The sequence below is a fragment of the Felis catus genome, chromosome A3 (assembly GCF_018350175.1).
Source record: "Felis catus isolate Fca126 chromosome A3, F.catus_Fca126_mat1.0, whole genome shotgun sequence".
In the NCBI taxonomy this organism is placed as follows: domain Eukaryota; kingdom Metazoa; phylum Chordata; class Mammalia; order Carnivora; family Felidae; genus Felis; species Felis catus.
The window spans coordinates 26511273-26537108 of record NC_058370.1 but is presented as its reverse complement, the minus strand read 5'-3'; the positions used below and the strand labels follow the sequence as shown (position 1 = coordinate 26537108).

Genomic DNA, 25836 nt, shown 5'->3' with positions numbered 1-25836 from the left:
TAAATAATGCCACAGAGAACATCTTGATGATTATCTTTGTGTAAACCTTTGTCTGCATTTCTGATGATTTCTTTAGATTATTTAATTAAAAAATTTTAATTACAAAGGCAGCCTCCTTAAATCACATTTTTAACAAGGCAATGTCTAAATAAAGTTGGAAAGGCAGACATTTTACTACAATTTGGTGGAGAGGAGTTGCCTATGAAAATGGTATTCTAACTCAATTTCGGCATTCTTGTCTACTTGCAGATATGTTCTTAGATAAATGTACACTCAAAGCGTTACCTTTCATGTTGCATCTGGAAATGTTCATTTCATATTTCAGAACCGCGTTTCCATGTTTAGTAGTTATGAACTAGTAAACTTTCCCTGGCATTGGGCATTTGTTTCCAGACTTTTACAATGACATAACAGACTCTAATGAACATCTTTGCTTCTCTCTCTCAGCCTCATAAGAGAACAATTCTAATAAATAAATAGATGGTTTGGGAAAGGTTAGAATTTTCAAAGTTCTAAAGGAGAACCATATGTTTTCCTTCTTAAAATTTTATTGGGATCCTCCAAAAGTGTTAAAAAAAAACAACAACTTTATTGAGATATAATTCCCATACCATAAAGTATCTTTTCATAGTTTTTCTCAGCCTTCTTTGCTCCTTCTCCTGCATTTTCTTTTTGATACAGAATTCCCACTGTATAAGACCCAGAACACGGGCCTATGTAACCCTCCGTTCCCTGAGCAGGCTGTTGGCTGGTGACATTGACTGGAAATACTGTACATACATTATCAGGTTTGTGCACTGCACGAGCTCTCACTATGAGAGCAAGCATATCATTGTGGAATTGGACAGTCACCATGACAACTGTGGACTTTTGGAGAGGGATTTTTAAAAAACATTTAACTCATCAATTACTGAAATAAGTTCTATGATTTATGGGAGATTCTGCTTCGTCAGCTTTGGGAACTGTTTGCTATAGAGGTGGCACATGTAGGGCGAGCTTCTCCAACATGAGTATACACGCAAATCATCAGAAGTCTCAATACAATGGGATTCTGATTTGGGGGGATATAGATGGGGTTAGATTCTGCAGCGTTAAACCAGGTAGAACAGGAGAAGATTTTAGGTCGCACTCAATACAGCATCCAAAATTATATTGAATGACATGGATTAGGATGAGGTTGTTAGCGTTATTCCCTTTTTTTTAATTTTTTTAAAATTTTTTAACGTTTATTTTTGAGACAGAGGGAGACAGAGCATGAACGGGGGAGGGTCAGAGAGAGAGGGAGACACAGAATCTGAAATAGGCTCCAGGCTCTGAGCAGTCAGCACAGAGCCCGACGCGGGGCTCGAACTCACTGACCGCGAGATCGTGACCTGAGCCGAAGTCTGAGGCTTAACCGACTGAGCCACCCAGGCGCCCCGCGTTATTCCCTTTTAAACTTTCTTCTGGCTATGACAAGGAGAACATTTGTGTGGTTCCCGTCTATTTCTTAACACTTGCTAAGTTGGTTTTCTAACCACGAGAGATCAGACCGTCAGCCCTTAGGTAAGCCATAGTATCTAGCTAGAATTTAGTGACGTTGTTGTGTGTCCTTATATTTATTTTCATAGTTACCTTCTGTGTATAGTAAGTGATACTGATTTTCTATTCATGCTAGTGATACAAAGTTTCTTTGTGTTAGAAGAAAGTAGATTTAAAGAAAAACCTTGAGTAAATAATAGTACAGGTGGTTCATGGAAATGGTAAAAATCGTGAAGAGACAATCAGATGACTGATATTTAGGGCTGGTGTAGGAAAAAGGCCATGAACTTTGGAGCCAGGCAGACCTGGTTTCTGCGTATTTTGCCACTTATTAACCCGGTGTGCCATGTTACTGCCCTCTCCCCTGCTCAGGGCTTTTCTCCTCCAGATTGGGTCAGGGCAGAAGCACCTCCTGTGGGCCAGGCCCCGTAATGCTTGTCTCCTCTGATGCTCAGACAACTCCATGTTGCAGGGTATTGGTGGTCTTCCCATTTCACAGACAAGCAAATAGTCTCAGAAGGAACTTGTGCCGGGTTCCAGAGCTAGGAATGGTAGCACTGGGTTTCAATCTCACGTGTACCTGAATGTCTCTTTTCATTCCTCCAGGCCACTTCCCTCTTTTAAATGTAGATTTTGCTCTGGCTCTCTACCCAACTGAATGGCAGTCTGATTAAAATGAAACGTCACTGAGGGGCGCTTGGGTGGCTCAGTCAGTTAAGCCTCTGACTCTTGATTTTGGCCCAGGTCATGATCTCATAACTCATGAGTTCGAGCCCCACATGGGGCTCCGTGCTGGCAGTGTGGAGCCTGCTTGGGATTCTCTCTCTCTCTCTCTCTCTCTCTCTCTCTCTCTCTCTCTCTCTCTCAAAACAAATAAACTTCAAATAAAATAAACAGAAAATAAAATTGTTAAAAAAAGAAAAGTCATTGCGCACACCCATGTTCACTACAGCATTACTCACAATTGCCAAGAGGTGGGAGTTGCCCAAACGTCCCTGGACAGACCAGAGGATAAAGAAAGTGTGGCATATACACACAATAGGATATTATTTAGCCTCAAAAAAACAAGGTGATCTTGTCACATGCCACAACACAGAGGCAGAGTGGTGGTTTGCAGGGGCTGGGGAAAGGGGGAAATGGGGAGTTTCTGCTTGATAGGTATAGAGTTTCAGTTTGGCACGATGAAAAAGTTCTAGAGCTCTGTTACAATGTGGATGTAGTTGGCACTGGATTGTACACTTAAAAGTGGTTCAGAGGGTACATTTTGTATATAAGTGTAGGGTTTTTTTTACCACAATTAAAAATTTCTTAAAAGTAGAAAAAGAAAAAAAAGCCATTGGTCAGAAGGCATTTTTTTTTCATTTTTGAAAATGTCAAGCATACATAAAAATAGACTAATATAATGAACCATGAACCCATTACCCGCTTCCAGCAGTTATCAGCACACGGCACTTCTGTTCTACCTACAACCTCCTGTGCACCCCACCCCACTCTGGCACACAGTACGTAACTTTATCTGATAACACTTTTACGTGTACGCCTAAAGTAAGAACTTTTTCTAAAGAGCACCATTTTCACACCTAAAAAAAGGTAACGATAATTCTTTAACCACCTAATATCTGGTGTGCAAATTTGCTCGATTGTCTCATACATTTTGTAATAGTGGGTTCATTTGGCTCAAGATCCAAAAAGGGCCCCCATCAAGCACCAAATGTTATATTTGGTTGATTTAACTGTCTTACATCAAAAGAGTGTATACATTTTTATTTATTTATTTTTTTAATTTTTTTTAACGTTTATTTATTTTTGAGACAGAGAGAGACAGAGCATGAACAGGGGAGGGTCAGAGAGAGGGAGACACAGAATCTGAAACAGGCTCCAGGCTCCGAGCTGTCAGCACAGAGCCCGACGCGGGGCTCGAACTCACGGACTGCGAGATCGTGACCTGAGCCGAAGTTGGACGCTTATCCGACTGAGCCACCCAGGCGCCCCAGAGTGTATACATTTTTAGCAGAGAAACAACTTCACTTCTTTCCTGGATGAGTACTTGGAATGAGAAGTTCCTGGAAGGAAGGCTGTTCTGGCTTCATAGTCTAGTGGTGGTTCAGAGTGTTAAGTTCTGTGTGTTGGGCTGGTGTGGGCAACAGGGTGCACTGGCGGTGGGGGGATTAGTGAGACAGCCTGGGGAGGGGGTAGATGGCGCCCTCTGTCAAAAAGGAACCTGCATAGCTTTTACAGCTCTAGGAATGGATCCTGCTAATTACTCCTACCTGTAGCTAAAGGTGTATGTTCAGGATATTCACTACGGCATCGTTTGCAGTAGCAAAAGATCAGGAACCATGAGAAGATGTCTCGGTAGTGGAATAATCAAACACCTTAAAAATTTATTTTATTTATTTATTTTTTTAAGTAAAGTCTACACTCAACTTGGGGCTGGAACTCATGACCCTGAGATCAAGAGTCACATGCTCTACTGACTGAGCCAGCCAGGCGCCCCATCAACCACACCATGACGTCTAGGCAGCTGTTTGAAGGAGGGGGGTGGTGGTAGTGCAGAAATTGCTTTCAGGATCTATAAAGTAAGATGGAGAACGGTACGTAGTATACTTCTACTTGAGTTAAAAAAAAAAAAAAAAAGATGTGCGAGCAATACAGATACATTAATGCTTAGGTATGCATTGAGTATTTCCCCAGGGGTCGGGGGAAGATTACTTGCTCATTACTGTACAGCCTGAATTGTTTTAATCTATGCATATATTGATATACACATGTACATATGCATATATATGTGTGTATTAAGAATAAGTTTATAGGTAGGCCTTTAAATAAGATAAGCCTAGTTTTGAATCCTGATTGTTCCACTTAATTGCTCTGAGACCTTGGGCAAATTAATTTCTCTGAACCTCCCATCCTTATTTTTAAAATGAGGCTAATACCTATTCCTCATAAGGTGATGTTGAGGATTAGAAGAGGAATATACGTTAAGCTCTTGATACACTGTGAATTGCAAGTGTCGAATATGACAAAACCTCAGACCTACACTGATCCTAATAAGAAGTAGCCTCTAGATTTGACTATATTTTTATGAATGTATTTTCTGAATGTTTCACAACTGGATTAAAAAAAGAAAGGATTTCTTTCCCACTTTTTCCCTCTAAATAAATGCTTTCTTTGTCTGCCTGTTTGGGTTATCAAATGACAGGGCATGCATGGTGCCAGTTTGAATTCAGGGCAGGAATTTATTTGTTCAGGGTTCTTGTATGTAACCTTTGTAGGTTTCTTTCCAGATAAGTAGCCTATCTTCCTAAAACACTTAATCTGAAATCAAGTTGCTAGACTTTTTCCCCCCAAGGAAACAATAGCTCCATTGCCATCCCCCTTCTTGATTATAAGAAACAAAATATATGCAGCTGTCAAAAAGGCCAAAGGAAGAAAAAAAAAATCACTTGCAAGCTCAGTCCCAGAGTAAATTAACTTTACTAATCTTGCACTAGGCTAAGCACTGAGCATTAATTTATTGGTGTATTTAATCCTTAGAACAGTTCTTTAAGGTATGTGTTATAAACTGCATTTTATGTAAGAAACTATGACTTAGGTAACTTTGTCAAGATTTTGTAGCTAAGTGGCAGTGCAGAAATTAAAACCCTGACGTGTTGGACGCTAAAGCTCATGCTTTTAGCGCAGAGCCTGCTTGGGATTCTCTCTCTTCCTCTTTCTCTGCCCCTCCCCAACTTGCACCGTCTCTGTCTCTCTCAAAATAGATAAATAAACTTAAAAACAATAATAAAGCTCATGTTTTTAACCATGACTTTACCCTGTTTCCCTCACGTCTTTTTCTGTACATGTGCGTGTACACATGTAAACATAAATCACGTCACAGTAGCTCTTCTCTTTGGTAGCCTGCTTTTTTTTTCACTCAGCCAAATGTCACGAATATCTTCCTAGATGTAAATACTTAGAGGTTTATTGCCATTCTTAATGACTGCATAATTTCCCATTGTAGAGATGTGTTATAACTTAACCAGTCCTTTACTGATGAGTATTTAGGTGGTTATAGGTGGTGCTGTAATAAATATAAACATGTGTGTGCATCTTGCATATATATTCAGGGATTGATGTCCTTAATTAGATCCTTAAAATAATTCCAAGAAATGGAGTTGCTGTTTGAAGGGAGTGTTACGTTTTGACTATTACACTTCAATGGATTGATTGACTGTTTGATTCAAGACATTGATTACTCAACTGTTAGCAAATAATCTGTGCCAGTTTGAGATGCTGTGGTTCTTATATGTACTGTAAGGGACAGTCTGAAAGTTTTTAGACAATTCACACAATTATCTGGTTATAAACAGTACCTGTAATAACAACAGACTGTATTTTATTAACCTTTGGTCTAAATGCCTTTAGGGCGGAGACTACATGACATGCTACAATGACATTAGAATGTTAAAGAGTCTAGTACTGTAGACCTCATGGAAGCTCTTTTAGACACTTCACCATAAAGTTGAGATAAGTATTTTTACTCCTAGGGCCCTTTGTTCATCAGTTAAAACATTGCCTTTCCCTTCCTGCCTCTCTTTCTTCTTTCCTTCCTTCCATCTTGACGCCCAGCCTGGCTCTCAGACCCACGACCCTGAGATCAAGAGTCACATGCTCCACACTGACTGAGCCAGCCAGGCACCCCAAAACATTTTTACTACCTTATATTCATGGTGGTCAGTAAAACTGGGTAGATGAAAGGAAGAAAATAATGAGTTTTAACAATTGATATTACTTTACTAATTAATTTCACAAAATTTTTCCATCTCCTTTTTCCCCTAATTTTATTTTTCTGACCACACAGTATATTCCCACTAGTCAAAACCCAAGAGGTCTAAAGGGTATACATGCAAAGTCTCCCTCCTGCTCTTACCCCACGCCGTATAGCTCTTTCCTTATAGGCAGCCAGTGTTGTTATCTGGCTCATGAACATCCCTTAAAATATATTTTATGCACATATAAGCAAATATAGAACTGTTCCCTCAACACAAATCCAGTGTCATTTTTTTTTAAGTTTTTTTTTTTTTTTTTTTTTTAATTTTTGAGAGAGAGAGAGAGACAGACAGACCGAGCGTGAGCTAGGGAGGGGCAGAGAGAGAGGGAGACACAGAGTCCAAAGCAGGCTCCAGGCTCTGAGCTGACAGCACAGAGCCTGACATGAGGCTCAAACTCATGAACTGCGAGATCATGACCTGAGCTGAAGTCTGGCTTTCAACCGACTGAGCCACCCAGGTGCCCCAAATCCAATGTCCTTTTAAACATTTTTAAACATGTTTAAACATTTTTTTTTTTTTTAAGAGGGGGAGAAAGAGAACTTGCACATGCATGTGAGCACAGGGGAGGGGCAGAGAGAAAGTGGGAGAGAATGAATCCCAAACAGGCTCTGTGCTGTCAGCGGAGAGCCTGACTCAGGGCTCAATGTCACAAACTGTGAGATCATGACCTGAGCCAAAATCAAGAGTTCGATGCTTAACTGACTGAGTCACCCAGGCACCCCCCAATGTCCTTTCTTTTTTCTTTTTTTTTTTTTTTTTTTAACGTTTATTGATTTTTGAGACAGAGAAAGACAGAGCATGAACGGGGGAGGGTCAGAGAGAGGGAGACACAGAATCTGAAACAGGCTCCAGGCTCTGAGCTGTCAGCACAGAGCCCGACATGGGGCTCGAACTCACGGACCGCGAGATCATGACCTGAGCCGAAGTCGGCCGCTTAACCGACTGAGCCACCCAGGCGCCCCCCCAATGTCCTTTCAAAAGTTCCTCAGTGATGTTACTTTTCAACAAGAGATGAATAATCTTGTTTCAAAAATTGTGTAACTCCCATTAATGGGAGACCCAGAATTGGGCTTGCTCTCTGATACTTCAAAACAGCGCTGGTTGTGAGAGTAGTGTTGATGGTGATGAGGTAGATACAGAGTAGAAAACAGCCTCTTCCCTTGAGAGAAACTTGCACAGGGAGTTGGCTTAAGCCTGGTTAATAGGGAGCTGCTTTATCTTCTTGCCCGAGAGTTGCAGTGTTTCTCAGATGGCCCACGTGATCTGTGGCTTCAGCTGCCTTTCAGATCCTCTGAGTCCTTGAACTCCAGGCCAGGGCGGTTGGCAGGTGGTTGCCTGGTCTGATCTTAGAGGACACTGCATTGGAATGCATTGATTAAAGATGCATTAGCATGCACTCTGTGCACCTGCAGATTGCTCCGCCTTGCAGGGCTGTTTCTGGTAAATTGTCAGACCTTTATTTTTTTCCCCTTTGAAGATACCACATGCTCACTAAAGAATAGATCACTATTGATGTTTTGATGGGACTTATTTTTATATAATTGTGATTGCATGCGTTCAGTTTTGTAAACTGCTTTTTCATTTGTGATAAGCATTTTCCATGCCATTACAGACCCTTGGTAAGTGTCATTTAAAAAGGTAGATTAGGGGAGCCTGGTGGCTCAGTTGGTTAAGCATCTAACTTCGGCTCAGGTCATGATCTCTCGGTTCGAGCCCTGCATCGGGCTCTCCATTCTCAGCACAGAGCCCACTTCAGATCCTCTGTCTCCCTCGCTTTCTTCCGCTACCCTGCTCGGGCACTCTCTCTCTCTCAAAAATAAATGAAAACATTAAAAAAAAAAAAAAAGATAAAGGTCTAGGGGCACCTGGTGGCTCAGTCGGTTAAGCATCCGACTTTGGCTTAGGTTATGATCTCGCAGTCTGTGTGTTCGAGCCCCGCGTCGGTCTCTGTGACGACAGCTCAGAGCCTGGAACCTGCTTCGGATTCTGTGTCTCCTTCTCTCTTTGCCACTCCCCCACTCACATTCTGTCTCTCTCTCTTTCAAAATTAAACATTTAAAAACAATTTAAAAAGATAAAGGTCTAAAGAAAACCTCCTCTTAAAAAAAAAAAAAGACTTGCATGGCAGGTCTTTTTTTTTTTTTTTAATTTTTTTTTTAATGTTTATTTATTTTTGGGACAGAGAGAGACAGAGCATGAATGGGGGGGGGGGTCAGAGAGAGAGGGAGACACAGAATCCGAAGCAGGCTCCAGGCTCTGAGCTGTCAGCACAGAGCCTGAAGTGGGGCTCGAACTCACAGACTGTGAGATCGTAACCTGTGCCGAAGTCGGACGCTTAACCGACTGAGCCACCCAGGTGCCCCCAGGCCTTTCTTAATCAGATCATGTATACGTGAATTTGGTTATAGACAGAGATGCCTATAGGAGCCAGGCAGGAAATACAAATGGGCAAAGCATGTTGGGTGTGACTGTAGAGAGCGGGGTTGGGGCAGATTGGAGAGGCTGGGCTCTCCAAAGTGGCAGGTGTTTTCTCAGTTCCCATTGCTACCATTTGGGTCATGGGCTAGGGGCTGTCAGATACTCCTATTCTTCAAGAGAAGCAGAAAACCTGTTTTTTTTTTTTTAATTTATTTTTATTTTTTATTATTAAAGAAACTTAAGTTTATTTATTCACTCTGAGAGAGAGAGAGTGTGAGCATATGTGTGCAAGTGCGCACATGAGTGGGAGAGTGGGGTAGGGGAGGGAGGGGCAGAGAGAGAGGGAGAGAATCCCAAGCAGGCTCCACACCATCAGTGCAGAGCCCGACACAGGCCCGATCTCACAACCATGAGATCGTGACCTAAGCTGAAGTCAGGAGTTGCATGCTTAACTGACTGAGCCATTCAGGTGCCCCAAACCTGGTTTGTTTGTTTTTTAATGTGAAATTGGTGGGTTTTTTTTTTTTTTCTTTTTGAGAAAACAAATTTTTACATATTCAGAGAATAATATGGGAAACAATCAGGATTGACAGCAGTTAACATTTTCTCTTATTTTCTTCAAGCCTCATTTCCCTGGGGTTTTTGTTTGTTTGTTTGTTTGTTTTATTTTGTTGTTTTTTGTTTGAAGTAAACTCACCTCCCAATGTGGGGCTTGAACTCATCACCCTTAGATCAAGAGTCGCATGCTCCACCAACTGAGCCAGCCAGGCACCCCACCCTGTTCTATTTTTTTAAGAGGAATGATAAAATATTACAGATAAAATTGAAATATCCTTCCCATTATTTAAAATTTTTTTTTCAATTTTAGAGAGAATGAGCGCATGAGCAGGAGAAAGGGGCAGAAGGGGAGAGAGAGAGAGAGAGAGAGAGAGACAGAGAGAGAGAGAGAGAGAGAGAGAGAGAGAGAGAGAGAATCCCAAGCAGGCTCCATGCTCCACGCAGAGCCCTCTGTGGGGCTGACCCCACGACCCTGGGATCATGACCTGAGCAGAAATCAAGAGTCGGACGCTCAATTGACTGAGCCACCCAGGCGCTCCAAAATATCCTTCCCATTTTTAATCCCATTCTCCACCTCTCACCCTGCCCAGTTTGGGCAGCTGCTATCATAAATTGTTGTATATCTTTCTATCCCATTTTTTAATACTTACAAATGCAGCTCTATGAGCACCCTATTATTTTATAAATTTTTTGTTGTTTTATAAATTTTTAATCATAATTATCACTCTGTACTTGCTTTTTCACTCAGCCCGTTTATTTATCCATGTAAACATATATAAGTCTAATTCAGGCTTGGCAGACTTTTCTGTAAAAGTTCAGGCAGTAAATATTTTAGGTTTTCTGAGCCAGACTGTCTCTGTTACAGCTACTCAACTCTGATACTTTATAGCTAACGCAGCCATAGGTAATGTGTAAACAGAGGAGGTATGGCTATGTTCCAATAAAATTTTATTTACAAAAACAGGATGTGGGCCGGATTTGGCCCCTGGGCTAGAGCTTGCTAACCCCTGCTCTAATGTATTCCTTTTTCCTACTGAATAGTATAGTGTGTATGATATGATTACACCATATGCTATTTTTCAGTTCCCCTGGTTTAGGTTGTTTCCAGCTTTTCTATTTTAACATGCTGCAGGAAGCATCCTTGTCCATGTTTCCTTGTGTACACATTCAAAGGTTTTTCACTAGGACATACACATAAATAGAAGTGGAATTGCTGAGGCTTTTTTTTTATTTATTTAAACAAATAAAATGGGCTAAATAAAATGCTTCAGGTAGAAGAATGTAACCAGTTTGAAACTTCTGTCCTAGAATCTCTATAGGAAGCCAATAGTTAGTGAGAATCCAATCCACACTTACTTCTAGAATTTGAGGTAAGAATCCGTGACAACCAGCAAAGATGAGGGTGCATTCACCCAAGTATAAGTATAAGAGAAGGATCTGGAAGCGTGTGACCGCCATGAGAAATGCGTAACTGACTTCCTCAGCGGACAAAAGTGGTGAAGTTAGGAAGAAACTCAGCTTTTCGTGGGTAGTGGCCATTCAGATGGTGGTTGTTAACGTCGGAATGATCAGTTCTAACGGAAAAGCTATTCAGGATGAAGGTGACGAGCTGCTGACCTGTGGTTGCTTCTTTCCTGGCAATGCTGTGAGTTCCTTTAAAGATTTATCACTGCAATTAGACCGGCTAGAAGAAGAGTAAGGAAGGTAATAAAGCAAAGAAAGAGCGTCAGGGCATCCTTCCAAGAAAACCCTCTCCTCTGAGGAGGACCCAGAGCAAGTTTTTAAGCCCTGGTGGCAGGAAATTAAATTAGCCCATCTTCCTGAAGCAGTATGGCAACAATACATGACTCGTGCAGTCGAGCTCAGCGAGCTCAGCAAAGAAATGGTATTATTCTGTGTTCCGAGTTGAGATTTAATTAAGAGGACTCGGGCTTTGGGAATTCCTTCTTTTTGAAACATTTTAAGCATGATTGTAGGTCATTATCGTTCCTTTGTTTTTATCGTTTGGAAGAGCGCAAAAAATATACGGTCACCCTGCGGTGGACCTTTTCATTTTTTTAAACAGGCTCGGGGCCACCTTGTTTTGATAGGTAAAAGCTGGACAGCTCTGCCTCTTCTGTAATGCAGAAAAATTGGTCTCTCCTCTGACCCATTCTCCTCTTACCCCCCTTATGTTTCCTTTAAAATTATTTTATTTTATTTTATTTAAAAATTTTTTTAATATTTATTTTTGAGAGAGAGAGAGTGAGAGAGAGAGAGAGAGAGGCAGAGCATGAGCAGGGGAGGGGCAGAGAGAGGGAGACACAGAATCCGAAGCAGGCTCCAGGCTCCAAGCTGTCAGCACAGAGCCCGACATGGGGCCGAACCCATGAACTGTGAAATCATGACCTGGGCCGAAGTCGGACGCTTAACCGACTGAGCCACCCAGCCGTCCCTTTTCTTTCTTTCCTTTTTTTTTTTTTTTTAAGTTTTATTTAAGTACTCTCCACCCAACGTGGGGCCCAAACTCATGACCCCAAGATCAAGAGCCACATGCTCCTCCCACTGAGCTGGCCAGCCTCCCTCCCTTACGTTTCTTACTCCAAGTCTATGGGATCTTGTCTAAACCATCCCATGTGCTGCAGCAGAGGCCTCCCCATGGGAGGCTCAGGGGCTTGTGGTTTGAGCTTGGCCCCTGACTTTTGCAGGTCTCTGCTGACATGGAGGTAGAGACAGGCAAAGGATCAGCTGCAGTGGTAGCTTGGGGGCCATTGCCCTGGAAAAGAAAGGGAGAACAGACCGGCCATTCTAACGTCTAGTTCTTTCTTATCATCAGACAAAATTGTAATAGCGTATAGAAAGTGATGAACGAGGGGCTGTCTACATGCTTTTCTTTAAATGGCTGGAGCTTCACTTCTAATTGAACATGGATTAAGTATTTGGATCTCAGTTTAATCTGATTTTTTTCAGGGTGATAACTATAAAACTGAACAAGAGAATAAAAGTTAGGGCTCACTAGTCATCTCTGGAATGATCGTTTGACAAAGGTTTTGGATGAATCTGTATTAGTTAATTTTAATTCCGCTTTATGTTAGTTCATAAAGTGCTTCCACCTTTGTAAGTACTGCCTAGTGTCACGATCGTCCACCAGGAAGGAGCATTATCCCTCTTTTACCAATTTTAAAGAAAATGGGTTCAGAGAGGGTAAGAGGTTTTCTGGTTCTTCATTCTAGACATTATTTTATTACATCTAACAACTAGAGAAGTATGAAAAGTAAATTTCCGTGTTTCCGTGTGCTTAGCAGCAGAAGAATCTTTTATAAAAGCTTAGTGGGGGAACACGTTGACTCTCTATTAACCTGCAGCACATTTGCCTAGAACGGCCCGTCACTGCTTCACATTCTGCCACTCCTTTGTTGGCAGGGAATAGGTCATCCTCACAACTAAAAAGAAATTGTTATCACTGTTCTAAGTGTCTATTAAAATTACAAATGCATATATCCTGTGAGCCGGCAGGTGCACACCTAGAAATTTAACTTACAGCTATACTTGCTCACACATGCAAGGATGTGGTTCCAGTTTTTTCACAATAATACCAGAAACAGCTTAATACTAGAACTTAAGCTGCCGTACGGTGGGATATTTTGCTGCTGTCATAAGGAATAAGGCAACTCTGTGTCTACTGAGCGAACAGACTCCAAGTTATGTTGTTATTGAGGAACGGCAAGGTGCTGGACACTGTTGTTCCTGTGTATAACCTTCTACGCTTGTGTTAAAAAGGAAGGGGGCAAGTGGGTGCCTGGCCGGCTCGGTTAGAGGAGCGCGTGACTCTTGATCTTCAGGCCCCACGTTGGGTGTGGAGATTTGCTTGAACAAAGAAACTTAAAAAAGGGGGGGGGAGGGTAAGTGTGTATTAAACATATTTGCTTGCTATGCATAAACTGGCTCAGGAAGATTAAAAAGCTAATAATACTTGCTGTGTGGGCAGGGACTTGGGTGGCTAGAGAACACGTGAGGCGAAGGGACCTGTCACTGAAGAGCGATTTGAATCAAGAAGCATGAGAATTACCTATTGAAAAAACCCCAAAACCCACACCAAGGTTTTTGGGAATTTGAGGTCCTCATACATACCTCTTTACTCTGATCTGTTTGCTCTCTTCCCCTTCCCAGAGGACCCACTTAATCATCCTTTCTCTTGTTCCCCGAGTTTTCTGGCACCACCAGATGAAGTTACTTAAAAAACATTCTTTTTTTTTTTTTTTAACGTTTATTTATTTTTGAGACAGAGAGAGACAGAGCATGAACAGGGGAGGGGCAGAGAGAGAGGGAGACACAGAATCTGAAACAGGCTGCAGGTTCTGAGCGGTCAGCACAGAGCCCGACGCGGGGCTCGAACTCACGGACCGCGAGATCATGACCTGAGCCGAAGTCGGATGCTTAACCGACCAAGCCACCCAGGCGCCCCTAAAAAACATTCTTAACACCTATTTTCTTATTTGCATTCAGATTGTATTAAGTTTGTTGATTGAATAAGTGCTTTCTCTGGTTGAATACGTTTTGCACAAGCCATAGTTTATGATTTTAGGGTGGAAGAGAATTATGGGCACGAGGTGGGAAATTCAAACAGCACAAACAAGTGCACAGTGAAATTTTTTCTCTCTCTTGACCTGAGAGTCCTCTAGGCCCACAGTCCCCCTGCTGAGGCTGCCACTGTTACCACTTTGTTGTTGTGGTCACCGCTTTTATGTGCATACTTCTAATAATATTGTTTTGCCTATCAGACATAAACATGCATCCACATATCCCCATGCTTACACAGTGCTAACCATTCTGTACACACTGGTTCCCATCTCCTGTTTTCAGTTAGCAGCACATCTTAGTATAGGGTTACATTTAGATTAGCACATTCTTCTCAGTAACTGCATAGGATTCCCCTGTATATACTATTATATATGTTTAATTTATTTAATCAGCCCCTTCTTAATGGGCGGTCCCAGGCAGTCTGTAGCTGTAGTCTGTCGCTACTACAAATGATGCCACAATGAATATCCTTGTATCTGTGGGATAAATTCTTAGAAATACAACTGCTACATCAGAAGGTACTGCTAGATGGTTCCAAATTGCTCTCTGTAGATGCCATAGTAGTTCTGCAGGATGGAAGATCATCCAGGCTTTGAAAAGGTTTTGAGCTGCCACAACCTATAGTCTGAGATAAAGTGCCAGGTGGAGGGAGGACGAGCTTGTGCGCACTACTGGTGGACTAAACTTTTTCCTTTCCCGCCGCAGCTCGTTAATACCTGGTGAAGAACTACAGTGTGCATTCAAGTCATCAAAAAAATTAAAAAAAAAATCTTTTTAATGTTTATTTTTGACAGAGAGAGAGAAACATAGCATGAGTAGGGGAGGGACAGAGAACGAGGGAGACAGAATCTGAAGCAGGCTCCAGGCTCTGCGCTGTCAGCACAGAGCCCGACGCGGGGCTTGAACTCACAGACCACGAGGTCATGACTTGAGCCGAAGTTGGACGCTCAACCGACTGAGCCACCCAGGCGCCCCTAAAAAAAATTTTTTTTAATGTTTGTTTATTCTTGAGAAAGAGAGAGACAGAGCATGAGTGGGAGAGGGGCAGAGAGAGAGAGAGAGAGAGAGAGAGAGAGAGAGAGAGAGGGAGAGAGAGGGAGACACAAAATCTGACGCAGTTTCCAGGCTCTGAGCTATCGGCACAGAGCCTGACATGGGGCTCGGACCCACGAACCGTGAGATCATGACCTGAGCCTACTGAGCCACCCAGCCACCCCTTCAAGTCATTTAATGTAGCCATCAGAAGCTTGGTAAGACAAAGGTGATGTGGGTGTGTCAGGTGCTGTTGAGCAGCCCCCGGTGACAACTGTACTGTCCTTACTTACTTTTGCTTTTTTTTCTAGGACCTTAGCCTCCTGAGACATTTTGGATTCATAGCCCTCAGGGGTTGACCCGGCCAGAGTTCATCATGTCAAAGCTAAAAAGCTCAGAGTCCGTCAGGGTGGTGGTTCGCTGTCGGCCCATGAATGGCAAGGAAAAGGCGGCTTCATATGATAAGGTGGTGGATGTGGACGTGAAGCTGGGGCAGGTATCAGTGAAGAACCCCAAAGGAGTGGCCCACGAAATGCCCAAGACCTTCACCTTCGACGCAGTCTATGACTGGAATGCCAAGCAGTTTGAACTCTATGATGAGACGTTCCGACCACTCGTGGACTCTGTCCTGCAGGGTTTCAATGGGACGATTTTTGCCTATGGACAAACCGGGACTGGGAAAACGTACACGATGGAAGGAGTCCGTGGTGACCCTGAGAAAAGAGGGGTCATCCCTAACTCCTTTGATCATATCTTCACCCATATCTCTCGATCTCAGAATCAACAGTACCTGGTCCGGGCTTCTTACCTGGAGATCTATCAGGAGGAGATCCGAGATCTGCTCTCAAAGGATCAGACCAAAAGGCTTGAGCTCAAAGAGAGGCCTGACACTGGAGTGTATGTGAAAGACCTGTCTTCCTTCGTCACCAAGAGCGTGAAGGAAATAGAGCACGTGATGAATGTGGGGAACCAGAACCGCTCTGTCGGTGCTACCAACATGAACGAGCACAGTTCACGCTCTCATGCAATTTTTGTCATCACCATTGAATGCAGCGAAGTGGGCCTTGATGGAGAAAACCATATCCGTGTAGGGAAATTGAACCTTGTGGATCTCGCTGGCAGCGAACGGCAAGCCAAGACTGGTGCACAAGGAGAAAGATTGAAGGAAGCGACCAAGATCAACCTGTCCCTCTCAGCCTTAGGTAATGTCATCTCTGCCCTGGTAGACGGCAAGAGCACTCACATTCCGTATCGGGACTCAAAGCTTACCAGGCTCCTCCAAGATTCTCTTGGTGGCAATGCTAAAACTGTAATGGTGGCCAACGTGGGACCTGCCTCGTACAACGTAGAAGAGACTCTGACCACTCTGAGATACGCCAACCGTGCCAAAAACATTAAGAACAAGCCAAGGGTCAACGAGGACCCTAAAGATGCCCTCCTTCGAGAATTCCAGGAAGAGATTGCTCGGCTCAAGGCCCAGCTGGAAAAACGGTCCATTGGCAGAAGGAAGAGGCGAGAGAAGCGGAGGGAAGGTGGTGGCAGTGGTGGGGGTGGGGAAGAGGAGGAGGAGGAGGGAGAAGAGGGTGAGGAGGAAGGGGATGATAAGGATGATTACTGGCGGGAACAGCAAGAAAAACTGGAGATTGAGAAGCGGGCCATTGTAGAGGACCACAGCTTGGTTGCAGAGGAGAAGATGAGGCTGCTGAAGGAGAAGGAGAAAAAAATGGAGGACCTGCGACGGGAGAAGGATGCGGCTGAGATGCTGGGCGCCAAAATCAAGGTACCGGACCCCTCCCTGAGGCCCTTTCCTCTTTCAGTGCGCTCTGTTTTCGCCAAAAAAATGAGATGAGGGATGACGTCCCTTTCAGGTTTACGTTCCCAACAGCTTCCGGTGTCCGGTGTCCAGTAAGGATTTGTGGAACTGAAGTAAAAACAATTTCTTCAAATTTAAAACACGAAATATTGAATGCATAGGAAGAATAATTTTTATATATGTGCAGGGTATAGAAACCAGCAATAAAACCGACGCCCATGCCCCCCTCCCCGCCCCGCAGTGTGAGAAATAGAACATAACCTGCATCTTTACGAGTTCTTCGTGTCCCCCTCCCCCAGAGGTAAGCACTGTCTTAGGTTTGGTGTTTATTATTTCCTTACTCTTCTTTATAGTTTTCCCATTTATGTATATATGTCTAAAAAAATAGTTTCGGTTTCACATAATTTTTTACCTTTATATAAATGGGATCTCACGGCTGCAATTTGCTGTTACTTGCTCAACCTTACGTAATGAGATTTGTCCATATTGATGCCTGGAGCTGTGATTCATTCATTATTACCGCTCTGAGAATCATGTGGTATTCCATTCTCCTGATAGTGGGTTGTTTCCATTTTTTGCCACAAATGTTTTTGTACTTGGCTCCAGGAGAACGTGTATGAGCAAGAATTTCTTATCTGGCGCCATTAGGTCCTTGGGTATGTGCAGTCCTCATTTTACTAGATAATCACAAATCGTTCTCGGAGGTGGCCATGTGAATTGAAGCTTCTGCCAGCACATTATGAGCTTTGGTTGTGCCTCATCCTTACCGGCACTTGTGACTCTCCGACTTTTCATTTTTGTATGTCTGGTGTATATAAAATGGTATCTCGTTGTGGCTTTAATATGCAGTGACCTTGTGACACAAGATACAGAACAGTTCCTTATGCCCTTGTAGTCAGCCCCTTCCCTCAACCTCCAACCTCTGTGAGTCACTGGCCAAGTAGCATTCTAGAACGCGGGGACTCCTGTGCATTTTCTTTCTGGTGCCAGTGGGCTGGACTCTGGGCTGCCACGGGGCTTTAATGGCAGAGGAGGGGACAGAGCTAACCCTGGCAATCTGACGACCATTGCCTGACCACAAGCCAGAACTGCTCTGAGGTGTTGGGTTCTTTCTTAGTGAATTCACGCAAAATCTGGTTTCAACTCTCAAATGTATCCTTGTTTATTAATTTAAAAATGACAGTGACCTCTTCCTCTCCTCTCCTTTCCCCATCGCTGTATGAAGCCATGCTTTATCTGTGGCTTCACAGTAGCCATTTCACAGAGCTGGGTTCTGTTTTACTTCAGAAGCAGGGGTCTTTTCCAGAGCTTTCAAGACCTGATATGAACATGGATTCCTATACAACACAAATAGAAGGTCACCTTGTCCTGTGGATTCCGTCACTACAAATGCCACTTCATGCCTCTTCACTCCTGCACTTGAAGTGTTAACAGGGTGTGCCCGTGTTTGGTTTGCATGCTGGGTTTTAGGATCACATCTATTAACCAAGCCCAGGAACACCTAGACGCTCTAAGCAACTTGGGTTATTTGGGCGACTCTCAGAGGCCAAGTGTGGCAAGACTCAATATAACCTCAAGGTCACATTTTGTTTATGGCAGAATGGTATTACTTCTGTCTCTTGAGATCTCTAGATGCTGTAAAATCATAGGACAAAAGTACTTTAGAGCTGGAAGGAGTGTGTGTGTGTGTGTGTGTGTGTGTGTGTGTGTGTGTGTGGCAAGGGGATGGTTGATAATCCAGTCCAGTCACTTCCAAACAGGCTCAAGGGCTCACTGAAAGATGGCTGTCATTAATGTTCATAAGTTTCTTTAAAACAAGGTTGTGGAGTTTGTGGATTCCATGCTTTTCAGGAGCCAATCATTCCCATGGCTTCAGGTACCATCTAAATGCTCAGGGTGTCCTATCTGTATAGCCAGCCCAGAGCCATCTAACATCCAAGCCTGATGTCTCTGCCTACTGGACATTTCCAGAGATGACCACGGCCACCCAGAGCCTATTCCTGCCTACCTTTTCTCAGTCAAGCCAGAGCCCTAGGAGTTATCCCTGCTGGCTGTCCCTCGTTCTCCCTTAAGGCCCAGTCAGTCCCAAGGCCTCTGAGTCCTGTGCCATCAGCTCTCTTGGACCCATCATCCTCTTTGTTCTCTCCCACCCCTGCTGCCCTAGCCCAGGCCTGGATCCTCAAAGCAGCCTCCTGTTCTGGTCTCCCTCCACCAGGCCTGTCCTTTTCCAGTCACCCTTCCTGTGGTAGGGGAAGAATGTTTCTAAAACACAAATCTGACTGTGTAACCTTATGCTTAAAGAACAGTCAGTATGATTTGTGTGCTTTGCAGGATCAAGTTTAGTCTTTGAGGTTTTTGAACTGACCCGTAGTTGCTTTGCCAGCTTCACGTATCAGTACTCCCTACCCTACCCTCTCACACACATAACATTTTTGTTTTCTTAGCTAATTCCTATTTTTACCTCAGCGCTCTTGAGACAGGAAGCTTTTCTTGACTCCCTCCAAAAGCCTGAATTCTCTCCCTCCCATGTGCCTCTCCCATTATTATTGTGTTTTCCTCATGATGGCGTCTGACTCCATAGGGTAAGAGCCTGCTTACTTGTCCGCGGCCCTCCGTGAACTCTTTAGCCTTGTGATTTGTATTCAGTTGCATCCCCAGTACCTAGCACGTAGGAGGTACTCAATATGTTTTAGGTAGGGTCAATGCTTGGTCCATACAAACCAAAAAAAAAAAAAAAATTTTTTTTTTTTTCAAAGAAAGCTGAAATTCCTGTATGCCTGGGGAAGCTACATCTTCAGTGTTTCTAAGGTAAAGCTCCACAGCGGTGATAGTAAGGACACTGCCGAGCACAGTCTGTGTTCCCCCAGAGTTCACCCCTTTGGCTCAGTCCTGAGCTCGTTATGTTTTACAGGCTTCCCCAGGAGGAGATATGTTCTGAGGGAGATCAGTCACGAGATGGATTCTACTTTTTCTCTCACTCAGGCCATGGAGAGTAAGCTGCTTGTTGGAGGGAAAAATATAGTAGATCACACAAATGAACAGCAGAAAATCCTGGAGCAGAAACGGCAGGAAATCGCAGAGCAGGTGACTTTTCATTCCTTTTTGAGGAGAAGGGGGTGGGATACGGTGCATTAACGCTACAGAGAAAATGTCTCTTGTATTAGATTCTTCAGAAGGAGTGGAAACGAGGTGCTTAGCCCCTTCCTAGCGGGAGACCCTGATCTGGAGCCCCCCAGCCCTGTGTTCTTGTACAGACATTGTCTCTAGGCAAGCTGATGAATTTTGTGATGTTGCTCAGAAACGTCGAGAAAGGGAAATCCAGCAACAGATGGAAAGTCGAGATGAGGAGACCTTGGAACTTAAAGAGACATACAGCTCACTGCAGCAAGAGGTGGACATCAAGACCAAAAAACTCAAGAAGGTATAAAGGAACGAGGCCGGGCAGAGGTGTCTTGAGACTTGGCGGTGGGGAGCGGGTAGGGAAGAACTCTGTTGTCTGGAGGGCTGCCCTCCTCACCGGCCTCTCGCCTCGCTTCCAGCTGTTCTCCAAGCTTCAGGCGGTGAAGGCAGAGATCCATGACCTCCAAGAAGAGCACATCAAGGAGCGTCAGGAGCTGGAGCAGACTCAGAACGAGCTCACCAGGGAGCTGAAACTCAAGTAAGTTCTGGGCCTTTTGTGGCACCCCCAGCCATTTGCTGGGTGGTTGCTTGTTCAGTACGAAACATGTCTCTGAGGACGGGGCCCCTGCCTACTTCTCTCTAGATCATCTCCTGCCACCTTGTCTGTTTTCTGTTTATTCTTGAGAAAGTCACTTTCTGTCTCTGAATCCCATCTGTTAAGTGAATGACTTCACCAGATGATCTCCAGGTTTGCTTCCACCCTACTTCTTGAAGCTTTTAAAGGCTCCAGCCTCTGTTGACAAGAGGGGATCTTTTATTAACTAGAATTTTCTGAATGGTATAATGAATACCCACCACCCAGATTCATCGATAAACAACCTTTTTTTCATTTATCTTTTCATCGAAATATTCTAAAACCTCATGTAATGTTAACCTCATGTTATCTCATTCCTGCATACTTACATACATGATCACAATGCTATTTTAAATTTTTAAAAAAGTTATTTATTTATTTATTGTGAGAGAAACAGTGACAGCATGAGAGGGGGAGGGGCAAGAGAGAGGGAGAGAGAGGATCCCAAGCAGGCTCTGCACCTGTCAGCACAGAGCCCACCGTGGGGCTCAAACTCACAAAACCATGAGATCGTGACCTGAACCGAAAGAGAGAGTCAGACGCTTAACCGACTGAGCTACCCAGGTGCCCCCATAATGCTATTTTTAAAAATGCTTTATTGGCATGTAATTTACATACCATACAGTTCACCTATTTAAAGTATACAAGTCCGGGGGCACCTGGGTGGCTCAGTCGGTTAAGCGTCTGACTTTGGCTCAGGTCATGAGCTTACCATTTGTGAGTTCGAGACCTGTGTCAGGCTCTGTGCTGACAGATCAGAGCCTGGAGCCTGCTTCAGATTCTGTGTCTCCCTCTCTCTACCCCTCCCCCACTTGCATTCTGTCTGTCTGTCTCTCAAAAATAAATAAACATTAAAAAAAATGTTTTTTAAAGTATACAAGTCGGGGTGCCTGGGTGGATCAGTTGTTTAAGCACCTGACTCTTGATCTTAGCTCAGATATTGGTCTCAGGGTTGTGAGTTCAAGCCCCACGTTGGGCTCTGTGCTGGACATGAAGCCTACTTAAAAAAAAAAAAAAAAAAAAAAGGTATATAAGTCTACAGGGTTGTAAAACCATCATCACAATCTGATTTCAGAACATTTTTGTGTCCCCCTTTCTCCCCAAGGAAACCCTGTATCAGCAGTCATTCCTTATTACCTGCCTCCCCCACCCTAGCCCTAAGTACCTACTCATCTACTATCTTATAAATTTGTCTATTCTGGACATTTCATATGAATGGAATCCTATAATATGTGGCCTTTTGTGACTGGTTTCTTTCACTTAACATGTTTTCAAGGATCATCCTTGAATGTAACATGTCAGGACTTCCTTCTTTTTTATGGCTGAATGGTAATGGATAGTATGGATATACACACATTTCATTTATCAGTTGATGGACATTCGGGCTCTTTCCCTTCTTTGGCTATTATGGATGCTGCTGCTGTGAACATTCATGGACAAATTTTTGTATGGACATGTTTTCATCTCTCTGGGATATTTACCTAGGAGTGGAATTGTTTACGTTGTACAGTAACTCTGTGTTTAACTGTTGGAGGAACTGCCAGACTGTTTTGAATGGCTGCATCGTTTTATATTTCCACCACCAATTTCTCCACATCCTTGTTGACACTTGTCACTGTCTGTCTTTCTGAGTGTAGCCATCCTAATGGGTGTGAAGTAGTATCTCTCTGTGATTTTGATTTGCATTTCTGTAATGACTAACCATGTGGAACATCTTTTCATGTGCTGTCTAGCCATTTGCATATCTTCTTTGGAGGAAAGCCTGTTCAAATCCTTCACCCATGTTAAAATTGGGTTATTTATTGGGTCTTTTTATTATTGAGCTACAAGAGTTCTTTATATATTCTGGCAAAAGTCCCTTATCAGATACGTGGTTTGCAGGTATTTTCGCCCATTCTGTGGGTTGCCTTTTCATTTTCTTTATGGTATTTTGTTTACGGCACAAAAGACTCATCATGAGGTAGTCCAATCTATCTGTGTTTTCTTTTGTCACTTTAACTTTTGGTATTGTGTCTACATTTTCCTATTTTGGGCATTGTGTATAAATTTATAATGGAATAAGGTGGCCATTTGTTGTTGTTCTTGTTTTTTTATTTTTTTTTTTAATTTTTTTAAGATTTGTTTATTTTTGGGGCGCCTGGGTGGCTCAGTCGGTTAAGCGGCCAACTTCGGCTCAGGTCATGATCTCTCGGTCAGTGAGTTCAAGCCCTGCGTCAGGCTCTGTGCTGACCGCTCAGAGCCTGGAGCCTGTTTCAGATTCTGTGTCTCCCTCTCTCTGACCCTCCCCCGTTCATGCTCTGTCTCTCTCTATCTCAAAAATAAATAAAAACGTTAAAAAAAAATAAAAAAAAAAAGATTTATTTATTTTTGAGAGATGGGGTGTGAGCTGGAGAGGGGCAGAGAGAGAGGGAGACACAGAATCTGAAGCAGGCTCCAGGCTCTGAGCGGTCAGCACAGAGCCCGACGCAGGGCTTGAACTCACAAACCGCGAGATCATGACCTGAGCTAAAGTCAGCCGCTTAACTGGCTGAGCCAACCAGGCACCTCATGTTGTTGTTGTTGTTCTTGTTGTTGTTGTCATCGTTGTTGTTTTTTAATGTTTATTTATTTTTGAGAGAGGGGGAGGGGGAGACGCAATGTGAACAGGGGAGGGGCAGAAAGAGAGGGAGACACAGAACCCGAAGCAGGCTCTAGGCTCTGAGCTGTCAGCATAGAGCTGGATGCAGGGCTCAAACTTGAGAACCATGAGATCATGACCTGAGCCAAAGTCGGATGCTTAACCGACTGAGCCACCCAGGCGCCCCACATGTTGTTGTTTTTTTAATGTGGCCATTTGTGGCTGGCTTCTTTCACTTGGTATAGTGTTTTTAAGGATCATACGTGTTCTAGCACATACCAATATTTCATTCTTTTTTATGGTTGAATAATATTGTATGAATACATCACATTTTAGTTTTTCATTCACCAGTTGATAGACCTTTGGACTGTTTCTGTCTTTTAGCTATTAGGAATACTACTGTTATGAACATTTGTGTACAAGTTTTATTGTGGACTTATGTTTTCAATTCTCTTGGGTCATCTTAGAGTCCTAAAGTCTTAGGTCTTACATTTAAGTCTATGATCCATTTTGAGTTAGTTTTTGTGTATAGTCTGAAGTAGGGTTCCAAGTGCATTCTTTTGCATGTGGATATCCAGTTGTCCCAGCACCATTTATATAATTTTTTTTTAAGTTTATTTATTTTGAGGGAGCATGAGCAGGGGAGGGGCAGAGAGAGAGGGAAAGAGAGAGAATCCCAAGCAGGCTCCACACTGCCAGCGCAGAGCCCGACTTGGGGCTTGAACTCACAAAACTGTGAGATCATGACCTGAGCTGAAACCAAGAGTTGGACACTTAATTGACGGAGCCACCCAGGTGCCCCTCTAGCACCATTTATTGAAAGGGTCTTCATTCAGTGTCTTTGAACCCTTGTTGAAAATCAGTTGACCGTAAATGTAAGGGTTTATTTCTGAACTCTCAATATTGTTCCATTGATCTTTTTGTATGTCTTTATGCCAATACCATACTGCCTTGATTACTGTAGCTTTGTAGTAAGTTGTCCTCCGACTTTGTTGTTCTTTTTCAAGATTGTTTTGGCTATTCAGGGTTTCTTGCATTTCCATATATATTTTAAGATCAGCTTGTCAATTTCTGTGAAAAAGCCATTTTGATAAGGATTGTGTTGAATCTAGACATCCATTTGGAGAGTATTGTCATCTTAACGGTTAAGTCTTTTGATCCATGAATATGGGATGTCTTTTTATTTATTTAGATCTTCTTTACTTTCTCTTTTTAAATATAATTTTAATGTTTATTTGTTTTTGAGAGAGAGTGTGTATGTGTGTGAGCAAGGGAAGGGCAGAGAGAGAGGAGGGTAGAGGATCCGAAGTGAGCTCTGCTATGACAGCAGAGAGCCCTATGTGGGGCTCGAACTCATGAACTGTGAGATCATGACCTGAGCCAAAGTCGAGGCTTAACCAACTGAGCCACCCAGGCGCCCCAAAAAGATCGTCTTTTTCTGTTAAGAATGTTTTGTAGTTTTCAGTGCAAAAGTCTTTGTGCTTTTTTTTTTTTAAATTTTTGTTTTAATCTTAATTTTTTTGTGTGAGAGAGAGACAGAGTGTGAGTGGGGAAGGAACAGAAAGAGAGGGAGACACAGAATCCAAAGCAGGCTCCAGGCTCTGAGCTGTCAGCACAGAGCCCTACCTGGGGCTCGAACTCATAAACCTCGAGTTCATGACCTGAGCCAAAGTCGGATGCTTAACTGACTGAACCACCCAGGCCCCCCTGCACTTCTTTTGATAAATGTATACCTAAGTTTGTTTTTTTTCTTTGTTATTGTATACGGAATTGTTTTCTTTAAAAACATTTTTTTAACATTTATTTATTTTTGAGAGACCGAGACAGAGCATGAGTGGGGGAAGGGCAGAGAGAGAGGGAGACAAAGAATCTGAGGCAGGCTCTAGGCTCCAAGTTTCAGCACAGAGCCTGATGGGGGGCTTGAACCCACAAACAGTGAGATCGTGACCTTAGCTGAGCCACCCAGGCACCCCAACCCCTGGGGTTTTTCTTTAAAGACCTCTTCAGAGGGATTCTTTTCATGACCAAGTTTTAAATTTGGAAGGAGCCCTTAAAATTAAGTGAGTCTGCCCTCTTTCTGGGTATGTACCCCTAGGAAAAAAAAATCAGAACAGGATATGTCAAACTATTAATAATAGCTATCTCTGGATGGTGAAATTATATGTAATTGTATTTTTCACATTTTCTACCGTAAATAGAAGCTTTAAAATCAGAAAAAAATACAATATATTTCATGAAAAACAATTTCTTACATGTGTCAAATAAAATGAATAGAAAATTTAATCTCTCTGAAATATTTTTTCCCTAGGGAAGCCATTTTCATTGTTATTTCTCTTATTCATATCTTTTGAATAAACAGTGAGTCAGCCTCTTTCTCAAGGTCAATACCCTCCACCTCCACCTCCACCTCAGTGGTGTTTGTTGTGTGTCTCTCCCAGTTAACACCCCTTTGGCATTGTTCTGTCCTGAGGTTTTGAAAGCCTGAATACAGAGATGTGGCAGGGGACAGTTATCACCATGGAGAGACACAACCCAGTGGGTTCCAGTTTCATTGTTTGCCATGTTCCCTGGCACTTCTGAGGCAAAGACTCTTCTCAGGAAGAGGTCTTTATTCTCAGTGGTCTAAGGGACTGAAATCCACTCAGTCTTGCTCTGTGTCCTAGTGATTGGAACGGAGAGCTTTCTAGCTTGGGCAACAACCCATGGGATTAGAAGAAGGCCGTTTAATTCCTAATCGGTTTTCCGTATT

General features: G+C 43.1%; 1 protein-coding gene across 3 annotated transcripts in view; it reads left to right on the top strand.

Annotated features, from left to right (window-relative positions):
- KIF3B (kinesin family member 3B) overlaps positions 1 to 25836 on the top strand; it is a 41542-nt gene that overhangs the window by 7721 nt on the left and 7985 nt on the right. For 2 of the 3 annotated variants that reach the window (XM_003983627.6, XR_006595251.1), the window contains exons 2-5: positions 15215 to 16683; positions 19699 to 19800; positions 20015 to 20137; positions 20256 to 20374. In XM_003983627.6, the coding sequence (XP_003983676.1) occupies positions 15280 to 16683; positions 19699 to 19800; positions 20015 to 20137; positions 20256 to 20374 (1748 nt within the window). In that variant the 5' untranslated portion in view covers positions 15215 to 15279. Of the gene's footprint in view, positions 1 to 10697; positions 10957 to 15214; positions 16684 to 19698; positions 19801 to 20014; positions 20138 to 20255; positions 20375 to 25836 lie in introns of those variants that run through there. The other variant, XM_006929856.5, reaches the window with a different exon arrangement.